Source organism: Gossypium hirsutum, chromosome D01, assembly GCF_007990345.1.
Source record: "Gossypium hirsutum isolate 1008001.06 chromosome D01, Gossypium_hirsutum_v2.1, whole genome shotgun sequence".
Lineage (NCBI taxonomy): Eukaryota > Viridiplantae > Streptophyta > Magnoliopsida > Malvales > Malvaceae > Gossypium > Gossypium hirsutum.
In genome coordinates, this window is record NC_053437.1 from 29859056 (window position 1) to 29880438 (window position 21383).

Below are 21383 nucleotides of genomic sequence, written 5' to 3' on the forward strand. Positions count from 1 at the left end.
AAATAAAACAATTTAAGGGGAAAAACTAAGAAGAAGACTTGCTCAAATTCAACTTTTCCCTTTTGAAACATTATCAATCACCATGTTCAGGTTGGGTCAAAAACTACAGCCTGAGTTCAAAAAAAGGTGAGAATTGATGTTTTTAGGTTGTTGCCTAGGATAGGTTTGTTGTGTTTGAAGTTATGCTCATGACTGGGGATATATAGATGAGAATGAGGTCTTCGAGACTTAATAGGTGGAAGGCCATGCTAGCAGTTCCACAATCAATTCTTGGCTGGATGGCACGATAATGGATGATTTGGAAATCAAGGGGTTCAAAGTAAGGGTTATTATTATTAGTGATTTTTGGTGAAGGCAATGCCAAATGCTTGGCAACTTTGACGAGGACTAAGGTGCAAGACCAAGTATAATAAAATTTATTACTTAGAAAATAAAATAAGAAAAGGAAAAGTTTGAATTTGGTTTAAGTATTGTTTGTGGATTTTTAAAATATTTTATTTATAAAATTATTATTTTAATAAATAAATTTCATCTTAGAAAAAGGGAAAAAATGTGTATTCAATTACTTATAATTTTGTATGCATTTTATCGAAAAATGAACTTTTTAAAAATAATTTTGTACTTTTAAATTTTTTTAAATTTTAAATTTTAAATTTTAAATTTAATTTTTTAAGAAGTAAAACTAAATTGATAGGAGTATAAATTTGAGGACTAAATTGTTGAATTTTTTAGAATTAGGACCAAAAATTGATAGATACTATAAATATTCAAGATCTAAATTTATTAGTATGTCAATAAATAAAAGACCACCATCATAAATTTAATGAGGAATGATCAAAATATTAAACTTCAATAACATTAATAGTTAAAATAAAAATACAAAAACACACTAATAGTTAATTCTTCAAACCTAAAATAATAAATGAACATTGTTGAAACCATAAATTTAAGTGTAAATTACACTAAACATAAAGGATAAGTATCTTTTACTCTAAATTTTATATGTCATAATTGTTTTAAATAAGACATAATAAGTCATAAATATTTGAATTTAAAATTTAATTATTTTAAAAATATATTAGCTTGATGGGCGTCAAAACCACCAATATAAATTCCTACAACAAAATAACAGTAAATTGAAATATAGAGTAGTAGGGTCGAATCCATAGGGACTGGTTGTCTAATTTTGCCTTTTCTCGCGACCAGAATCTCTGTCGCGGTAATAGACGTGCCCACGACCAGTGCGTTGCAATGCTAAAACATAAAAAAGGGGGTTTTAAATTGATTAAGATAATAAAATAAGAAAATACGAAAAATAAAATAAAATAAAAATAGATTCGAAAAAGAAAAAATAAAATATATGGATAAATAAAATATTTTTTAAGCTTAGCCTTAGCCTCAGTGTACTCCAATCTTGAATCGATCATTGAAATAGATTTTCCCTTCCAATTGATAAGCTGGCTATAGCAATCGAGGATCCCTCAAACCACTAACTCTTCCTCTCGTAGTCGATCCCGGTATCACCTACAAATCGACCCTTGTCAAATTTCCAACCACGTGGCACATGCCCGTAATTTAAGACTTCGACAGCCTTGCGACCTGAAAAGCCTAACTTGAAGTAACGACCTCAACCATGTGGGTCGTTTAAATCCGATCACTATCTCCCTTGATGGAATCCAACTAGGTTTTTTTTCTAATTGAACACGCCAATTTGTTCGCGGGATTTTGAATACAGCACTGCCGATCAACTTCCCAACTGTATGCCAAACGATCCCAACCCAACGCGCGCTTTTTGAATTGAAATCGAATAAACTTTGAGGGACAAATTTGTACTATCTCATATACCGGAGAGATAGCGAATACCGAATTGTAAAGTCTTTAGTGCGGGTTTATATCTCATGATTACTTTGTCGAAGTAATAATTGGGCTAATGCCAAAAATGATTTAATTAATCATGAGAAAAATCATGCTTTGAAAGTGGTTTTGTGGAATTGTGAAAAGTGGAAAGGGAAAGGGCATTGGAAGACAATTAAACCAAAACGCTGAAATGAAAGAAAAAAATTGAAAGAACAGAATAGGGGTGATGCAAGAAGGGAGAAAAAAAAAGAATTTATTAAATACCAAAGGCAAAGTGTGTTCAATTGGTTGTAATCATTAGGTATTTATACACCCTTTTAGTGCTAAAATTTAGCTAGATTTTTCCTAAATATTATCACTAAATAATTCTAAATATTATCACTAAATAATTCAAAATTTAAAAATCAAATATAAACTAGAATTTAAACTAATTACAGAGTTGTAACAATATCAAAAATCCTTCAATCTTTATCCAACTACTTAAAAAAAACTTCAACCCTTCAATCTTTATCCAATCATATATGAATCTTCAATCAAGCCCTTTTCTTAGCTTTTTGTTCCAATTTACCCCTTTTTTTGTAATACTTTGAATTCAACACACCAACTTCATTACTAATAAGAAAAATCCAAATTTAGTAGCATTTTATTTGATAATTAGCCAAAAATAAATATATTAAAAATAAAAATTTATCTTGTTATCAAATTTCCCCTACTTAGCCGATGTTTGTCCTCAAACATGATATCCACTAAAAATAATTTGTCAGTCCCTTTCAAAATCAAAATCCCCTTTCCTAGTCAAGCATACATCAAACAATTAGGTGAATAAAAAATAAACAATTGCTAAACTCAATCAATAAGCATTTTATAAAATCTCAAATAATATGGCAAACTCAACTATTTCACTAAATTTAGGCTCAATTAAACATGCAAAACGATCATACTCAATATATGCTTTTATTTATATCTATATACATTTTTTTTTATTTTTCAAACGTAGCCAAGTCTTTTGATGCGAAGTGAGATGACAACCCAAACACCTCATTATGGTTACTCAACCCGACACGTTCTCTTTATTTAATTTTTTATTTTTAACGAATTCGATACATAATCAAACCTTTTGACGCGAAATGAGATGACAACCCAAGAACCTCATCCCAGTTACTCAGTTTCACATGTTTCGAATCGATTTATTTCTCAAGGCAGCTCGATTAGAGGAGTGTTACAAACTTCAGCTCGTCACCAAACCTTTTGACGTGAAATGAGATGACAACCCAAGCACCTCATCCCGGTTTCTCAACTTGGTCACACTTCCGAATCTTCACTCTTAACCAAGCTATTTATTTATTTATTTAAACGGGTACTTTCATTAGGTAAGTTCAACAAAACCAACAATTTTTATGAAATATCGACTAAGGCAAAACATTTTCAATTCTACAAAATATTCATTGATCAAGTAAGCAATAGTTATTCATGATTCACCCACTTATTTAAGTAAACTAAACATAAGAATTAGAGGTTTATTTTCGAAACGAATTAAAAAATTATTCTTAGCAAAACACATGCAAAAAGAAAGTATGGCCTGATCCAAAATTTCCTCCTACTTAGCCTACATTGCCCTCAATGTGCAAAAAGAATAATATGACTGGAGAAATTATACTTCCCGCTTATATTTAATGGGCTGGAGGGTGGTGGAAGTGATCGCTTTGTATAACGATGAGATGTTGGCTTCTATTATTTCGAGGCGAGCTCTAGTGTAATCAAGTCGAACCATCTACAGTTGAAGGTGGTTGCTCCTGGAAAACAGCACGGCCAAACATATTAAAATATTATTTTATTTAATTCTCAAACTAAACTATAATTCAAAATTAAATTAAATAAATAAAATAAAAATAAATGTGGGTTGCCTCCCATAAAGCGCTTTTGTTTAATGTTGTTATCTCGACGACCTGAGTGTTATTCGTTTGGTTTCTTAAGAATTAATTATTCCATTTTGTACACTTGGAATTCCTCCATTATTGGTGGATTAAGGTGTATTTGAGCTTCTCCGTTTGGGCTTGCCTTTTCCTTTATTGGAATCCTTAAATGTTCCAGTAACAGTTTGAGTTTCAATTCTGAAGCCTGCAAAATAGAAGGCAAGAATTTAGTTTCAGAAGGAGAAAGTTCAAAATATTTACCTTGACTTCTAGGAAATTGTAGAGTTTCCAATAGAATAACAGTTTCACGAATCGGTTCTTTGAACATCATTAACTCCTCCAATTTATCCATCGTATCGAGGTCTAAACTCTTACAAATTATAGTTTTAACTCATCCTCTTCATGATACTCAAAATGAAATTTCGTTAGTGGCTCAATAATATCAACACTATAAATATTCAACAAATTATACTAGGTTGACCCATCGCCTCATAAACATTAAATTTTACCACCTTATTTTCGAATTCCATAGTGAGGGTTCCATTACGAATATCAATCTTTGTACGTGCGGTACTTAGGAATGGTCTCTCGAGTAAAATATCAGAAGCATTTTTTGAGTAGTCGTTCTCCATATCGATGATGTAAAAGTCTGCAGGAAAAATTAGTCATTTAACTTTATGAGGACATCTTCCAATACCCCTTCTGGATATACGCATGACCTGTCTGCCAACTGAATAATCACCCCTGTTTCATTCAAAAGGACCCGTGTTTAGTAATTTAAAAATAGATAAAGGCATTAAATTAATAGATGCTCCCAAATCACACATGGCTTTTTTTATGCTGATATTACCTATTTTGTAGGATATAGAAAACATACATTGGTCTTTACACTTAGGCGGGATTTTCCTTTGTAGCACTGCAGAAACATTTTCTCCCACATTCACCCATTCGTTTCCTTGGAGCTTCTTTTTGTCGGTACACAATTCTTTCAAAAATTTTGCATAGTGTGGAACCTGTTTAATTGCATTAAGTAAAGAAATATTAATTTCTACCTTTCAGAATGTCTCAAGGATTTCTTTTTCCTCTTATTCCTTTTTAACTTGGGCGAGCCTTCCAGGGTATAGGAGAGGTATAACAAATGTTTTATGAGCCATCGGCTCAATGGGAGCTACTAGTTCAGTTTCCTGTTTAACATCATGGTCACAACTCATGCCAGGCACTAGTTTTGAATCTCTCCCATCCTTTACGATCACAGCACTTGCATTTGGATGTAGATTCAGCTCAGTTTGATATGGTAATTTTCCTTGGTTCTCCATACGAATAACCGTAAGAGCTTACTTATTTACTGATCCATTTTTTAGAGATGCGCTTCAATCTTTTGCTGGAAATTTTCAGTGCTAATGACTAACCTTTCTACTATGGTTTCGAAAGATGACTTTGGAGGTTGAAACTGTTGAGGTGGAGGTGGTCTTGGTTGATATGGTTGATTGTACCAATGGTTCGATCCATAGCTTAGATTTGGGTGGTCCCTCCACCCTGCATTGTACGTGTTCGAATATGGATCATAACACCTTTGAGGTGGCCCTGGGAAGTTCCCAACGGCATCTACTTGTGCAGTTGTGTCTTCAAGTAAAATCGAGCACGAGTCAGTAGGATGATCTGGCTTAGCATAAATCCCGCACAATCGAGCTGGGTTCGTCTATCCTACAAGCATATTTTTATCCACATTAGTAAGTTCATCAATCTTATTTACTATAGAAGGAGTACTTAGCTCATGAACCCTTTTCGTAGGTTCCATAGGTGGTCGATACTGTTGAGAATTTACAGCCATAGTCGAAATTAATTCCCTAGCTCTTTGGGGAGTCATGTTCACAAGAGCCCCTCCACTAGCGGCATCAATCATCTTCATTTCCAATGGGAGTAATCCCTCATAGAAATACTGTATGAGCGATTGTTCAGATAGACCATGTTGTGGGCAACTTACGCACAACTTCTTGTATTACTCCCAATATTCATAGAGTGATTCTGCTTCCTTTTGTTGAATTCTGGCTACACTTATCCTTAATTCGAGACATATTAGTCCAAGTATTAACAGATCTCGGAGGTAAATAAAACAACCATTCTCTAGTAGAGTCAACTAATGGAAAAGGGAAAGCTCATAGTTTTATTTGATCCTCAGTTACTCCTTCTAGTTTCATACTTAGACAAACCATATGAAACTCTTTTAGCTGAGTATGAGGGTTCTCATTTTTCAAACCGTGGAAAGTAAGCAATAAATGTATTAATCCTGACTTTAACTCGACGGTGTTTCGTCCATCGGATAAGTATGCATAACGGTTGTTGTTCATCTGGTGCAGCTGTAAGTTGGCATATAGTTTGATCTGCCATTTCATCTGAATCTTCGAATGAGTAGATATCTTTGGTGTAAGATCCTTCTTCAAAATCAGGTTGTGGTTGTTTACCGCGCCGAATAGCTTCTTTTTGAAGTGTTCGAGCTAACTTTTCTATCTTTGGTTCAAATGCTAGAGTCCTCAATTCTGACCTGTTCATAAAGAAAACAAACAAAAATTAGAAATTTTTACCAGTCCCCGGTAACGACGCCAAAATTTGATGGGCGTCAAAACCACCAAATATAAATTCTTACGACAAAATAACAGTAAATTGAAATATAGAGAAGTAGGGTTGAATCCACAGGAACTGGTTGTCTAATTTCACCTTTTCTCGTGACCAGAATAGCTGTCGCGGTAATAAATGTGCCCATGACTAGTGCGTTGCAATGCTGAAAATAAAAAATGGGGGTTTTAAATTGATTAAGATAATAAAATAAGGAAATACAAAAAATAAATTAAAATAAAAACAAATTCAAAAATGCAAAAATAAAATAAATGGATAAATAAAATATTTTTTAAGCTTAGCCTTAGCCTCGATGTACTCCAATCTTGAATCGATCCTTGAAATAGATTTTCCCTTCCAATTGATAAGCTGGTTATAGCAATCGAGGATCCCTCAAACCATCAACTCTTCCTCTCGTAGTCGATCCCTGTATCACTTGCAAATCGGCCTTTGTCAAATTTCTAACCACATGGCACGTACCCGTAATTTAAGACTTTGACAGCCTTGCGATTTGAAAAGCCCAATTCGAATTAACGGCCTCAACCATATGGGTCATTTAAATCCGATCACTATCTCCCTTGATAGAATCCAACTAGCTTTTTCCAATTGAACACGCCAATTTGTTCGCGGGATTTTGAATACGCCACTGCTGCCTGAACTTCCCAACTGTACACCAAACGATTCCAACCCAACGCACGCTGTTTGAATTGAAATCAAATTAACTTTGAGGGACGAATTTGTACTATCCCATATATTGGAGAGATAGCGAATACTGAATTACAAAGTCTTTAGTGTGGGTTTATATCTCACGATTACTTTGTCGAAGTGATAATCGGGCTAAGGCTAAAAAAGATTTAGTTAATCATGAAAAAAATCATGCTTTGAAAGTGGTTTTGTGGAATTGTGAAAGGTGGAAAGGGAAAGGGCCTTGGAAGGCAATTAAACCAAAAAGCAGAGAGTTAAAGAAAAAAATTGAAAGAACATAATAGGAGTGACGCAGGAAGGGAGAAAAAAATAAAAAATTTATTAAATACCAAAGGGAAAGTGTGTTCAATTGGTTGTAGCCACTAGGTATTTATACACACTTTTAGTGCTAAAATTTAGCTAGGATTTTCCTAAATATTATCACTAAATAATTCTAAATATTATCACTAAATAATTCAAAATTTAGAAATCAAATTTAGACTAGAATTTAAACTAATTACAGAGTTATAACAATATAAAAAATCTTTAATCTTTATCCAACCACTTAAAAAAAATCTTCAACCCTTCAATCTTTATCCAATCATCTTTGAATCTTTAATCTTTTAATCAAGCCCCCCTCTATGCTTTTTGTTCTAATTTAGCCCTTTTTTGTAAGATTTTGAATTCAGCACACCAACTTCACTCCTCATAATAAAAATTCAAATTTAATAGCATTTTATTTAATAATTAGTCAAAAATAAATATATTAAAAATACGAATTTATCTTGATATCATAGCTTCTCTTGTAAGTTTAACCAAATACGTTGTTATTTGGTTCTCTTTCTAATTGAAAGAGCAAAGAATGCCTTTCTTTTTCCTCCCTTCCAAATTATCTTTGTTGTGGAGACATTGGAAGAAAGTGGAAAGTTTTAGCTTAATATTCATGCTTTCATTTTGTTAGTTTTACTTTTTGTTAGATTTATTAATGCAAAATTTTTTTAAAGGAAAAAAATACAGAACAGTGAAAATCTAAAGGAAAAAAAAAACAATTAGACTCTTTTTTTACGGTAAGTACATGTTCATGCCTTTTTCTTTTGAAACTTCATGGCCTATGGGTGGGATATTTTAAATGTAAAGATACTTCTTTGTTTTATCCATGATTTTTTTTTTAAACTTACAATTGTTTTGCTATGGGAATTGGTTTACACAGATGAAAATATCTTAATTAAAATATATAAATTTAATCTAATTGCCCGCCTCCAAAAGTTGAGTGCCAAGAATCGCTACAGTCTTTAAATCAATTTTTATCATCAAGAGAGCGATCTAATTTGTCAGTTTATTTGAGAATTATTATACGTACCATGCTCCAATAATTTGAGAAAATCTCTGAGTCATATATGAATTTAGACACGACAATAAGACCTTCAAAGAGCTCTTCAAGTACATAAAAAAAAAAAGAAATCGAACTTAACTAAATCTAACATTGAAAAATACGCAAACAACTCAATTAGTGGAACTGATGTCAATTTGGCCATGTTCACAAACGCGCAAACTTGAATTATGTTTTAGAAGGGAGGGGTTCTTTTATGAAAATGCTAATATGGTGAAAGCTGATCGTAATGAACTCTATATGAGAGAGGCATTTCTATGGAAGCAACAATCTCGCAATTTGTGGCTTCAAGAAGGAGACTGCAACATATCCTTCTTTCACTTTCAGTCATCAAAAAAAAAAAAAAAAAGAAAGAGAAAGAACAATATACGTGGGATCGTAGACAAACAAGGAGAGTGTCAGGTTGAACAAAGTATGATTATTGAGATGGCAACCCAATATTTCTTTAGTTTGTTTATTCACTACACCAAAACAGGCTTTTAGCGGCACTTTTAGCGGCGTTTGGACAAAAAACGCTGATAAAAATCGAGTATTAGCGATGCTTTATGGAAAACGCCACTAAAGATCGAGCATTAGCGCATTTTTTGAAAAACGCCACTAAAAATGAGCATTTGCGGCGTTAAAACCAAAGCCTGACGGCTTCGTTTTCTTACCTTTCAGGGATTTAGGCGTTTTTGAAAAAGCAGGCTTTAGCGGCGTTTTTAAAAAAGCGCCGCTAGTGCTGGGGGCTTTAATGGCGTTTTTGAAAAAGCGCCGCTAAAAACATTTTATCTTAATTGGTTTATTCATATTAATTAAGTAAAATTCAATTTATTTCTAATTGAATATTTAAAATCTTTAGAAAAAATAATAACACGTAGAAATAATTAGAAATAAAACACATGGAAAATTTAAAATACTATTATTTAAAATAATTTTAAAGTTTTTTGGGTACATGATTACTGGTTATTTTTTAATTTATATATTAAAAAATTTCTTATATAATTGTAAAAGAGATAGTATTAATTTTAAAATATTGAATTAATTATCACTATAGTTTAGGATTTTTGGTTTAAGGTATATGATTTATTTAAGATTTAAGGCCGGTTTAGGAGTTACTATTTTAAGGTTTAAGGAGTATGGATTTAGTGATTATGGATTAGGGATTATGGTTTATGGGTTGGGATTTAAGGTTTAGTGGTTAGGGGTTAGGGGTTTAAGGGTTAAGAGTTAGGGATTTAGGATTTAAGGATTCATGGGTCGGGTTAGGGTTTTGGGTTTAGATTAATTATTTTTTAATTTATATTTTAAATATGTTTTTTAATTTATATATTAAATAATTTCATATATAATTGAAAAAGATAAGATAATATTAATTTTAAAATATTTAATTAATTATCATTATAGTTTAGGGTTTATATGGTTTACTGTATATGGTTAATTTAAGATTTAAGGCCAGTTTAGGAGTTACTATTTTAAGGTTTGGGGATTATATATGGATTTAGGGATCATGGATTAGGGATTATGGTTTAAGGGTTAGGATTTAAGGTTTAGAGGTTAGGAGTTAGGGGTTAAGGGTTAAGAGTTAGAGATTTAGGGTTTCAAGGGTTGGGTTAAGGTTTAGGGTTTAGATTAATTAGTTTTTTTAATTTATATATTAAATATGTTCTTATATAATTGTAAAAGAGATAATAATAAATTTAATGTATTGCATACATAAATATTTATATTTATTCAATACAAAAATAGATTGATGGATTTATTTTTTAAAAATGTATTATTCTCTCCTTTTTTATTAATTAATATTTTTATTTTATAACATTGGTTTTAATTTTGGATCAATTTGACTTCAATCTTGGATGACACTAATTTGACAACTTACATGCTAGTATATTTGTATTCTATTGTTGGCGTAGATATGATTTAAAATAAATTATAAATATTTTTAAATTTTGTTGAAATTTTAAATATTTATTGGTATGAAAGGCTTTAGCGGCATTTATTGAAAAACACTGCAAAAAGTATTTTCACGTTAAGAAAAACGACGTCGTTTCTTGTGGGTCTTGTAGTAGCATTAGCGGTGCTTTGCCAGAAACGCTGAAATAGGTGATATATTACTAGCGTTTCCTTTAAGTGACAAGGAAAACGACGCCGTTTAGTTCTTTGCTTTTAGTGGCGCTTTACATAAACGCCGCAAAAATGTATTAGGAGTTAAGGAAACTGCGCCGTTTTCCATTATTATTAGTGACGCTTTCCTTAAAACGCCGCAAAAATATTTTAATATTTATTGAAACATTGTTGTTTTGTCTGTGTTATTAGTGGCATTTTTTCAAAAACGCCACAAGTTGGAGTTAAGTGTATTGGGAAACGACTGCGTGTGAAATTATAATTAGTGGCAAATGGATTAATTTTTACATGAAAAAGACTTCGTTTTTTTTCCATTGTTTTGACCGAAACTTAAACCAGATTCTTATCCCCCAAACTCTCATTCTCCCCCAAACCCCTAAAATTTCCCCTAATCCCTAATCGTTCCCCAAACCCAACCACCTGCGACGTTGCCGTCTCCTCTGCTGCATCACAGTCTCCGTCCATCTCCGGTGCCGCAACCATTGGTAAGTTCCAGTACTTCATTCTTCTTTTTCATGCGTGAATGTCTGTACATATTTAGCCTTTTTTTTGTCTTCGTTTCCTTTCTGAACTCATTTGCAGAGGAGAAATTTCCTAAACCCTAAACCCATCAAGGAAGAAGAAGAGTCGGGAAAACACAAGCAGCTAAGTTGCCCTTACGGCTTGTGAAGGCGAGTATTTTTGGCATGTAATTCAGCTACAAAATTTTCAGTTTTTTGTTTGGCAAAAATAGAAAGGCAAATTCTCAATGCCCTTTGGATTAAATGGTTTTAATTGTAGTAAATTTGACTTGCCCTTTTGTTTTACCTTAATCTTCTTTATCATTCTTGTTTTGGGTTTTCATTTTTTTTTCTAAATGACTGACAGCTTCGTTGCGCCATTTTTTTGAAATCTTTTTTTTTTTGCAGCGATTAGGTTTAATGTAGACTGAAATTTTGTAATCTCTTCTTTTCTAATGCTGATCAAAGAGTAGAGAAAGGGGAGGGAAATTTTCTTTTCATCATTTCTTCTTCTTTGTGCCAGAATCAACAATTCAAGAGAGGTGAGTGTGGTTTTCTTTTCTTTTTTTCATGCTTTCCTATAAATTAAAAAGATTTTTGGTGTTGTTGAAAGGAACACATCATCTTCCCCCATCACGCCTAATTATCGTTGGGGAGGAAAGAGTTTGATTTTTGGTGTTTCTTTTATAATCTTTGAGAGGATTTGGGTGCGTAATGAGAAATCCTTAGGAATCAACTTTAGGGGAAATTGAGTTGAGTTAGATAGGATTTTTCGATGGGCTTATTAATTTTCATTAATTTTATTAATAACGATTTTTTTTGTGTCATGGAAGCAAAAAAAGAAAGACAAATTTTTAAAAGGAAAAAAAAAGGCGACAATGGTAGAGGATTGATTGAATAGCAGCTAATGTAGTTTATACAAATGGAGTTCAATTTAATTTATTGAATCATTGAAATTTGCCTTAATCCTTTTTCTTAAAATTGAATCATTGAATTTCATTTTTGATCCTATAGTTATCTGGTTGGCCTGCTTGCATTGGCATTTGCCATAAGGCCTTTGGGAATTTTAGTTACAATTTGAATTGTATAAGATTATATCAGCAGAATTAGTTTATGATTTTATAATTTTTGAAAGGGTATACTTTTTTTTCCATTTTTTGAAAGGATTAAGTCTACTTTTTTTCCATTTTTTGAAGGGGCCAAAGCATTATTTTCCTTTACATTGATTTATAATTTGATCATACGTAAGGGGTTATAATTTGATCATATTATTGGTTTATCAACTGTTGGGAGATTGTTCTCATAACACTAGCTACATGTCCATTCATTGTTGCTGCTGGAGGCATATCTAATATATTTCTTCATAGGCTTGCTGAGAACATTCAAGATGCTTATGCTGAGGCAGCTAGCATTGCTGAACAGGTTTTTTTCTTCTCTCCTGGCTCCATTACTTTCAACTAGACTTATTTTTCTTAATGTTGTTAAGTGAATTTAAAATCCCTCATATAGTTTGCTTTATGACCCCTCGGTTTTTAAAGTTTCACAATTTACTTCATATTCGTATTTTAACCCTATTTATAAAATCTAAAAACTCTATGATATAAATCAGAAAATGCCCCTCCCCAGTACAAAAATAATTAGAATCATTTTAATGAGTTGATATGTAGGGATTTCTTTGACTGGTTAGAGCAATTCTTATGAAATACAAAAATTACAAATGATTCTTTTTAGTAAAAAACAAAGGAAGATTAGTTGATGATGACAAGTTGTATATTATAAAACTAATGGCGGAATGGATCTTTTATCCGTAATCAAGCTGACTTCAAAGTATAATTGCATAATATGGGTACTTCTAAATTTTGAAATTTACTATTTCTAAAGAGCATCAAAATCAGATTTTCATTTTTTATTATTTTTTCTTTTCTGGGTTTTGTATTTTAATATATATACAGTCACAAAGAGCTCTTTTTTTTAGCTGCTGTTGCTTTCTTTTTGCCCCCATTTTTTTTCTTTTTCATGGTCTCTCATTTTACCATTTGTTGCCTTCACCATGGAGATGGAGAAAAGGCTTCTCTTTTCACTTCTTTTATTCTCACTGCTTCTTCTTTTGGATTCCTCTTCAGCTCAGATGCAAGGTATTTCCTTTTATTTGTATTTATGTAGTTATTTAATAAAATGGGTTCTCTTTGTTCGTTGTTTGCAACTTTCTCCATGTTTTGTGAAATTTATGCTTTTCTTGTGATATGTGGTTTAAGGGCTTCGATTTTATGAGTTATCTCATATGATCTCTTGTATTTTTAGGCTGTTTTAACCTTATTAATACCTCATCTATTCCTCTAGAAAAATGTATCAATCTTGGGATCATTCTGTTTCAGGATTTTAACTTGGGTTATATTTTGAGTGATATATTTGTTTCCTGTCTTCATTTTATCTTTATAAGATTGCTATTGTGAGCTATTAGGAGTGGTTTTATTTTTAGTGATTTGAACTTCATCTAGTGTAGCCAAGCTAACAACTAGTTATCTTTTTTGTGAAAAGAAAATTCTTTGTTCTGTTCTTTTTTTTTTAAGATGTTATATGTTAGAAAATATTGACCATTGTAGATGAGCAAAAGAGGCAACGACTATGGCCAGAGGAAGGCAAAAAATCTTTCTGGTTTTGAATTTGTGAAAAAACTGATGCATAGTTGACTGCTTACGTGTGTCAGAGGAAATTAGAATCCTAACCTATTGATCCGACTTTCGTGTTGCTTCCCTTACTGATAGAGAGTCTTGTTTTCATTATTGATGAGCCAACTCAAGGAGAAAATAGCAAAATTTAGTCATTCGTACAACAATTTAAACAGTTCTAACAATCTGTATTTTATTCGATGACCTTCATACTAAATGGTTGTAGTATTTTCCTAACACAGATATTTTCTGCCTTTTGCTGCCCTATACGGTACCACATCCCAAAGGCCTTTTATTTGCTAATTCTTGTGGTATTTTCTTTCAGCTATGTTTTTGATGGGCAGCCTCCAGATTTGGAAAAACAAGAGCTTGCTAAGCGGTACTTTATTGCAAATTGTTTTTTTTTTTATGGTTTCCTTCAATATGACCGGAGCTTGATGAGTAGAATGTTGCTTTTTCATAATTTTTATACTAAATTTGTCATGTAGTTACTTAAAGAGGGCAGATGCTACTGAGGATTTGCAAGAAGCCATGGAGTGATAAGTAAAGTTTTCTTTTGTTGTTTCACCACTACGGAAAATTAAGGTGCCGTTGATTTTATTATTAGACTGGAAATAAGGAGGACATTGAAAAATTAAATGTAGCCAAAATTTTGTCAACTGTCAGTAGTAGATACTCGTAGAGTTCAATCAATTCAACGCTGCAAGAAAACAGAAGCGTGTATAATAACTGTATTTGTAGTACTAATTTTTGTTATATAATAATGAAAGGAATATATGTTCTTTTCCCATATAATGAAATTTATCTATTTATTTTTTGTTAGGAAATTTAATTGTTTATGTTAATTTATTTATTGATTATAGGTGAATGTTGAAATTTATTACTATAATTTATTTTACTTTTATTGTTAATGAAAAGTAATATATTCAAAATAAAATTTGACCTTTCCATTTGTTATTACAAAAATTTATTTAATAAAAATGTTTAGCGGAATGGCACTTTTAGCGGCGTTTGTGATAAAAGCGCCGCTAAAAGTCATGATCTATAGCGGCGTTTGGGCAAAAAGCGCCGCTAAATGTTTGGAGCTATAGCGGCGTTTGTGTAAAAGCGCCACTAAAGGTCCTGATTTATAGCGGCGTTTGTGGGAAAAGCGCCGCTAAAGGTCATGACCTATAGCGGCGTTTAATTCTAAAAATGCAGCAAGCGTTTGCGGCTTTGACAACAGCGGCGTTCTTTGCGGCGCTTTCAAAAACGCCGGAAATACGCCGCTAAAGGCATAAAAAAATGCCGCTAAAAACCTATTTTGGTGTAGTGATTACTGCTAATGCTTCGAACATGGATGAGATATTACGTGTTGTTCCACAAAAGGTTATGGATCTAATAACTGTTTATTAAAAGAGTTTAGGAGGGATGAAGTTAAGCATGCCCTCTAGGACATGCACCCGCTCAAAGCCTCAGGGTCAGATGGGATGCCTGCGATTTTTTACCAGAAAGATTGGAGTATTGTGAAAGATGATGTAATGCGAGCAATGCTTTCGTGTCTTAATAGAGATGATTTAATTGAGGGGATTAATCAGACACTTTTAGCCTTAATCCTAGAAGTTCATCAACCAAAATAGGTGGCAGAATTCTAGCCTGTTTCTCTTTGTAATGTTATTTACAAGTTGGTTTAGAAAGTTAATTGTTAATTGTCTTAAAGCGTGTCTCCTTCCATTATTTTCGAGTGTTTTTGTGCTAGGAAGATTGATTACTAACAACTTCCTGACAGCTTATGAGATTTTGTATCACATGAATAAGAAATGTTGGGTATTGAAGGGTGATATGGTAATCACGATTAACATGAGTAAAGCCTATGATCGCATCATATGAGACTTTCTAGGAGGTATGATGTTACAATTGAGCTTTGTTGTGCTAGGATTGTGGATTCTATCTAGCCCATCAATGAAGATCATATCACTTGGGTAAACTTGTTTGGAGAACTAGATCGAGGAAGTTGGATCAAATTGGAACATTGAAGACTTAGCTACCGACAATCCTTGTTTACTTCATTTTTTTGTTATTATTATATTGTTTTCAACTAGTTTAGTTGTTGTTTAATCGAGATCATGATAGATCTTCATTATGTTAGCAAGTCTCGTAAAACTCTATATAATTGAGAGACTTGTATAGGTTTATGTACAAAAAATTGAGAGCACTTAATCTGTTCAAGTGATGAACAATATTTGTGTGAGTGCATTTGATTGTAAAACCTTTTTGTTGTGGTTTTACAAGCTAAGTTTTCAGGGGAGAAGAGTTTTTCGATACTTATTATAGGTTTATGTACCAAGAATTGAGAGCACTTAATCTGTTCAAGTGATGAACAATATTTGTGTGAGTGCATATGATTGTAAAACCTTTTTGTTATGGTTTTACAAGTTAAGTTTTCAGGGGAGAAGAGTTTTTCGATACTTATTATAGGTTTATGTACCAAGAATTGAGAGCACTTAATCTGTTCAAGTGAGGAACAATATTTGTGTGAGTGCATTTGATTGTAAAACCTCTGTATGGTAGTTTTACAAGCTAAGTTCTTAAGGGAGAATTTAGTTGTAAGAGTACTAGTTTTCAAAGGTGCAAAAGTGAGGAAATTTTCATCGAGGTGTGATAAATTTAGGTTGGTTGTTGTAACTGTTTGAAGATAGTGAATATTTCTCATTGAGCTAGGCTCTACAGACGTAGGGAAATCGAATTGCGTATACAAATTTTTTTTGTCCCCTATTTTTGTTCTATGTTGTGTAGTGCTTGGAGAAGTGTCAACTTCCCAGTTACTTCTTGTCACACCCGTTTTCCTTTAAATCCAAAAATTAGGAACCAATTTAGGGGTTAGATCAAAAGAGACCATAAATGTAACAGCCCGATTTTGGGCCTAGTCGAAACAGTGGTTTTGGGACCACAAATTTGACAAGGAAAAATTTATTTTTTCTTATATTTTTATGGTCTACGATTTCACAGAATGATTTTGTAAAAATTTCGTTCAAAAATTTCGACGTTTGGCCACTCAATTTAGTCAAAAGGACTAAATTGTAAAAAGTGTAAAAGTTGAGTTCTATATGTTAGAGGTGTTCAATTGTTATGAAACTTTAAATTGGAGGTCCTTATATGGCAATTAGACCATTGGTTAAGTTGGTAGACAAAAATGGGCATGAGATAAGTGAAATAGGAAATTTTTAAGTTAGGGGCAATTTGGTAATCTAGTAATTAAAATGAATTAAAAGGGAAAAAGATGACAAATTGTGCTCATCTTCTTCATTTGGACGAAATCAGCAAGGGGGGAAGCCATTTTTAGGGTTTTCAAGCTTCCAAGCTCTATAGTAAGTGATTCTAAGCCCCGTTTTTAATGTTCTTTACGTTTTTGGAGTCCCGGTAACTTGATTTTGCTTATTCTAGCAATAATTTAACCTAGGGTTTATATTTGGAAAAATACCCATAGGTGAAATGTGTTTATTTTGATGTTTTATGATAGAATATAAAGCTAGAAATTATGTTAAACAACTTTTGCTAAGCGATTTTAAGTGAAAACGAGTAAAACGACATAATCGGTAAAAATACCTAATGTTCATAAGTAAGTGTTAGAGTGGGAATTTGACATTGCCATAGAAGGGAAAAATGTTCAGTATCTAATAAAACATGAGAATAAGAGATGAAGTTTAATTTCCGAGCTTTGGGGCAAAAGTGTAAGTATGCAAAAGTTTAGGGGCAAAATTATAATTTTGCCAAAGTTTGAGTTAAGGATTGTTTTGATGAATGTGCATGTTAAATAAGTCAAATGTGTTATTATAGCTCAAGAAAGAAGTGGAATCGACCTTGATTGGATAAAAGAAAAGATTAAAGACTAAATTGCTAAATTTCTATATTGTTGCACCAAAGTAAGTTGTATGTAATAAATAAATTGTTATAATTATTTTTGTTATATTTCGTGACAATATATGCGAAAGGGTTGGATATGAAATAGTTATATTAAAGTTAGAAATTTGAAATTGATAGTTGATTTGTTTAAAATCAGCTTGGTTTATGAATATACCAACTGCAAGTAATGGTTGAAGTGATTTAAATCGAATTATTAATTTGGTTATGGAGTGGAGTGGAAAGTTGATATTATGATGTGATATGGAGAAATTGTAAATTATTAGAAAGTAAGAGTCTTTGTGGAACTGTCGAAATGGTAAAGATTTGAATAAGGTATCGATGAACACGTGTGTAGTACTGTGTGAAGGCTACTACGTGTATCGATAAATAATTGTCACATGTCTAGTACTAAGTGAAGGCTACAATGTGTACCGAGAAGCTTTGGTCACGTGTGTAGTACTGTGTGAAGGCTACTACGTGAATCGATAAATGATGGTCACATGTGTAGTACTAAGTGAAGGCTACTATGTGTATCGAAAAGTTTTGGTCACGTGTGTAGTACTATGTGAAGGCTACTACGTGAACCGTAAAAACTTGATCACGTATGTAGTACTATGTGAAGGCTACTACGTGAACCGTAAAAACTTGATCACGTGTGTAGTACTATGTGAAGGCTACTACGTGAACCGTAAAACTTGATCACATGTGTAGTACTATGTGGAGGCTACTACGTGTATTGAATGATAAAAGTAACATGGGTAGTACTGTGTGAAACCCCAAATATTTGTTGTTATACCGACATGTTCAGTGAGATATGAGTCTGTGATTAGAACGTGATAAGTTGCGAAAAAGTGACTGAAGTGATGAAGTCTTGTATTGTGTTATAAAATAAATGGTTATAACGCTATGTGAATGAGGGATGTTGGAATAGAATAGATTTGGACAGTGATAGTGATGTTAGTTTGAAAAATCACCAAAAATTATACAAATTGAGTTAGTGGTTGAATAAGACATTAAATTAAATCTTAATGAGTCTACTTTCACATAAAATAGAAAGAATGGCCAAAGGAGTTATATATTTTGAGATATTGGAATTTTAGTGAGACTAGGGCAGAATGATTTTGAAATCCCCTGTTCTGACTTTGGAAAATCACTAAAAATTGTACAAAAATAGTTATGGTCTGAAATTTACACGATTGAATTTCTCAATCAGTCTATTTTCAATAGAAACAAATGGGAGCATCATTTGAATTCTTTACAAAGAGATAATTAACTTTTAGTGAAGAGGGCTCAGAGCTGTCGAATAGTGAAACAGGGGAAACTTCAAAGAATAAACTATACTATTTGGCCAAACCAAAAATTCTGAAAATTTTATGGTAAGAAAATATGTGAGTCTAGTTCCAGAGGAAATTTACTGGTCTTAATTTGGAGCTTTTTAGCTGTAGATAAAAATAATTTAGTGACTCTGACTTGAATAGACAGCTTTGAATATACATGTGAGTGAATAGTAAAATTGTAGTTAATGTTGTTTAAGTGTGTTATACACATTAAGGATGTGGAATGGAGAGGAGGAGGAGGAAAATTGGAAGAACATATGCGTGATTTGTGTATAATTGGCCATATGCTCGTTTATAATCGACAAACGATTGAAAAGAAATGATTTTTATAATTGTGCATTATTAGTTATGGATCATGTGAGAAAATAAAGTTTCAGAGTATGTATGTATGGTATATTTGGTATATTATTTGGTATGAAGTAAGGCCATGAATGGTATATGGGGTAACTCATGTTGGTAATACAAATTTATATTTGATATGTTATTGTTTTGTGTGATATTCGTAGGAAATGGATGTGGAAAGAAAATGAAATACTAAATTCACACTTGAAGAGTAAAATGAGGAATGAGGATGATGAGTTGATTCGATGTTGTTATTTAAGCTTAAGTGATGTTTGCTTTGCACTACTAAGACTTTTATAAATGTGTTAATAAATGGTAAAATCGATAAACGTTGAGTTAAATAGTGAATATGTATTAGTATTGAAGTTAATGATATTGAATTGTACGTGAATTAAATGGAAGTTTCTAGTGATATGTTTTGAATTAAAAGAATTATTGTGGTACTGAAATGTATATTGGGTTGAGAAATTTATTTGAATTGTGAACATGAGAAATTATGAATTAAATGAAATGGAAAAGAAGCATTGAATTACATGAGTAAGTATTGGGTCTCGTAGGCCCTATTTGTTATAATTATAATATTTTGAGTTATAATGTGAAGATTTATAAAAGAATGTTAACAATTTGGAAAACCTTAATTCGAATAAAATTTTGTAACTCGATTTAATACGTTACAAGTGTATGTATTCTAGTAATGCTTCGTACCCTATTCCGGTGTCGAATACGGGTAAGGGGTGTTACAATAAACTGGAAGTCTCTACTAAAAAGTCGGGAAAAGTTGGGAAGAAAACTAGACAAGGTTGAAATCCAAGTCTGGTTTGGTTGGATTAGAACCAGCTATTTCCTTAGTGGGAGACAAATTGATTATGGATGAATGGTTGTTATATGGTGGAAGACCACGCATGAAGGGCTATAAATAGTGGGAAATGACTTCCTGGGGAGGATTCAACTCTATTCCATTTCACTTTCCTTCCTTTTTCATCTTCTTCCTTGGTCACTCCAGGAAATCAATAATTAAAGAAAGCTCTACATGGAGTGATGATCATGATATTTAAGTCAAAAAAGTGGAGAATTCAGTAAGCTGGTAAGGTTCTAAGTCATTTAGTGTACGTAAGATTTAAGAACTAAAGTTAATGGCTTCTAAAAATCATTTTAAGGATTCTACATGTTTCTAGAAAACTAATTTAAATTGGGATTTTTGAGCTTAACCCATGAATTAGTTTTCATGCTTAGCTTTCAGGAGGATGGAAGCTCTAGAGTTTGAAAAATCTAAGTTAATGAGATGAAGAAGCCTCAGGTGAGTTTTTGCGCTCAAACCCTGAACTGTTAAAGTATGTTACATGATTACATGGGTTTATGAGTATTCGCCATTTTAGTTTAGTATGCATGATCCTATGATGCTTTATTAAAAAAAAAATACTTGTATTGCATATGGAATTAAGAATGGAGATAAATCCTAGGTGAAGCTAGGAATGGGAAAGAGAGTGATTTTGTTAGATACCATCATACAGTGTTTCTGAATGCAGTCGTGCTGAATGAAGATTTGGGTCTTACAGAGGGTACACTGCGATGTTCAAGCATCAAGGTTAGGAATAGTAAAATGAAGGAATGGAAGAAATGTGAAGGAAAGGGTACATAAGAAAGATCATGGCTAGGCCATGAGACCGTTAGAGGCTATACGCCTAAAAGTGAGTAAGACCATAGTTGAACGACGCTATGGCATCATGGTAACAATGAGTGAGACCATAGTTGAAAGATACTATAGCATCCTTTGATGGTTCATTGAGACAGTAAACACAATGTTATACTGTGTAAGATCCTAGCTGAAAGACATTACGACATCATAGATAGTCTGACGAGACATTAAATATGGGATAGTCTGATGGGACATTAAACACGGGATAGTCTAATGGGACATTAAACACGGGATAGTCCATTACGACATTAAATATGGGGATCCCAAGGTGTAGGACCATAGTTAGACTATGACAGCTAATGGAGTCCTCTAGGACATCAAGCATAGGGTGTGCTGTCTAAGTCCATAGCTCAGCGATGGTAGCATAGATAGTTCGTTGGGAAAATAAAAACGG

At 32.6% G+C, this 21383-nt stretch overlaps 1 protein-coding gene and 1 long non-coding RNA gene across 3 annotated transcripts; both read left to right on the top strand.

Annotated features, from left to right (window-relative positions):
• The first annotated feature begins 10772 nt into the window (after window positions 1-10772).
• Window positions 10773-11194, top strand: LOC107922613 (uncharacterized). Its single transcript, XR_001691363.2, has 2 exons — window positions 10773-11048; window positions 11146-11194. It is a non-coding gene; the product is annotated as an uncharacterized lncRNA (long non-coding RNA).
• Window positions 11195-11471: 277 nt separating this feature from the next.
• Window positions 11472-14520, top strand: LOC107922612 (flap endonuclease 1). 2 transcript variants are annotated; one of them, XR_001691361.2, is made up of 5 exons: window positions 11472-11605; window positions 12431-12485; window positions 13120-13198; window positions 14058-14111; window positions 14221-14520. XR_001691361.2 is itself a non-coding variant. In XM_016852724.2 (5 exons), the coding sequence occupies exons 3-5, from the start codon at window positions 13080-13082 to the stop codon at window positions 14270-14272; spliced, it is 225 nt and encodes a 74-aa protein (XP_016708213.1). In that variant the 5' UTR covers window positions 11472-11605; window positions 12431-12485; window positions 13039-13079; the 3' UTR covers window positions 14273-14520. The 2 variants fall into 2 exon arrangements, 1 of the variants encoding a protein (XP_016708213.1); XM_016852724.2 differs by having other exon boundaries at window positions 13039-13198.
• Window positions 14521-21383: the final 6863 nt, after the last annotated feature.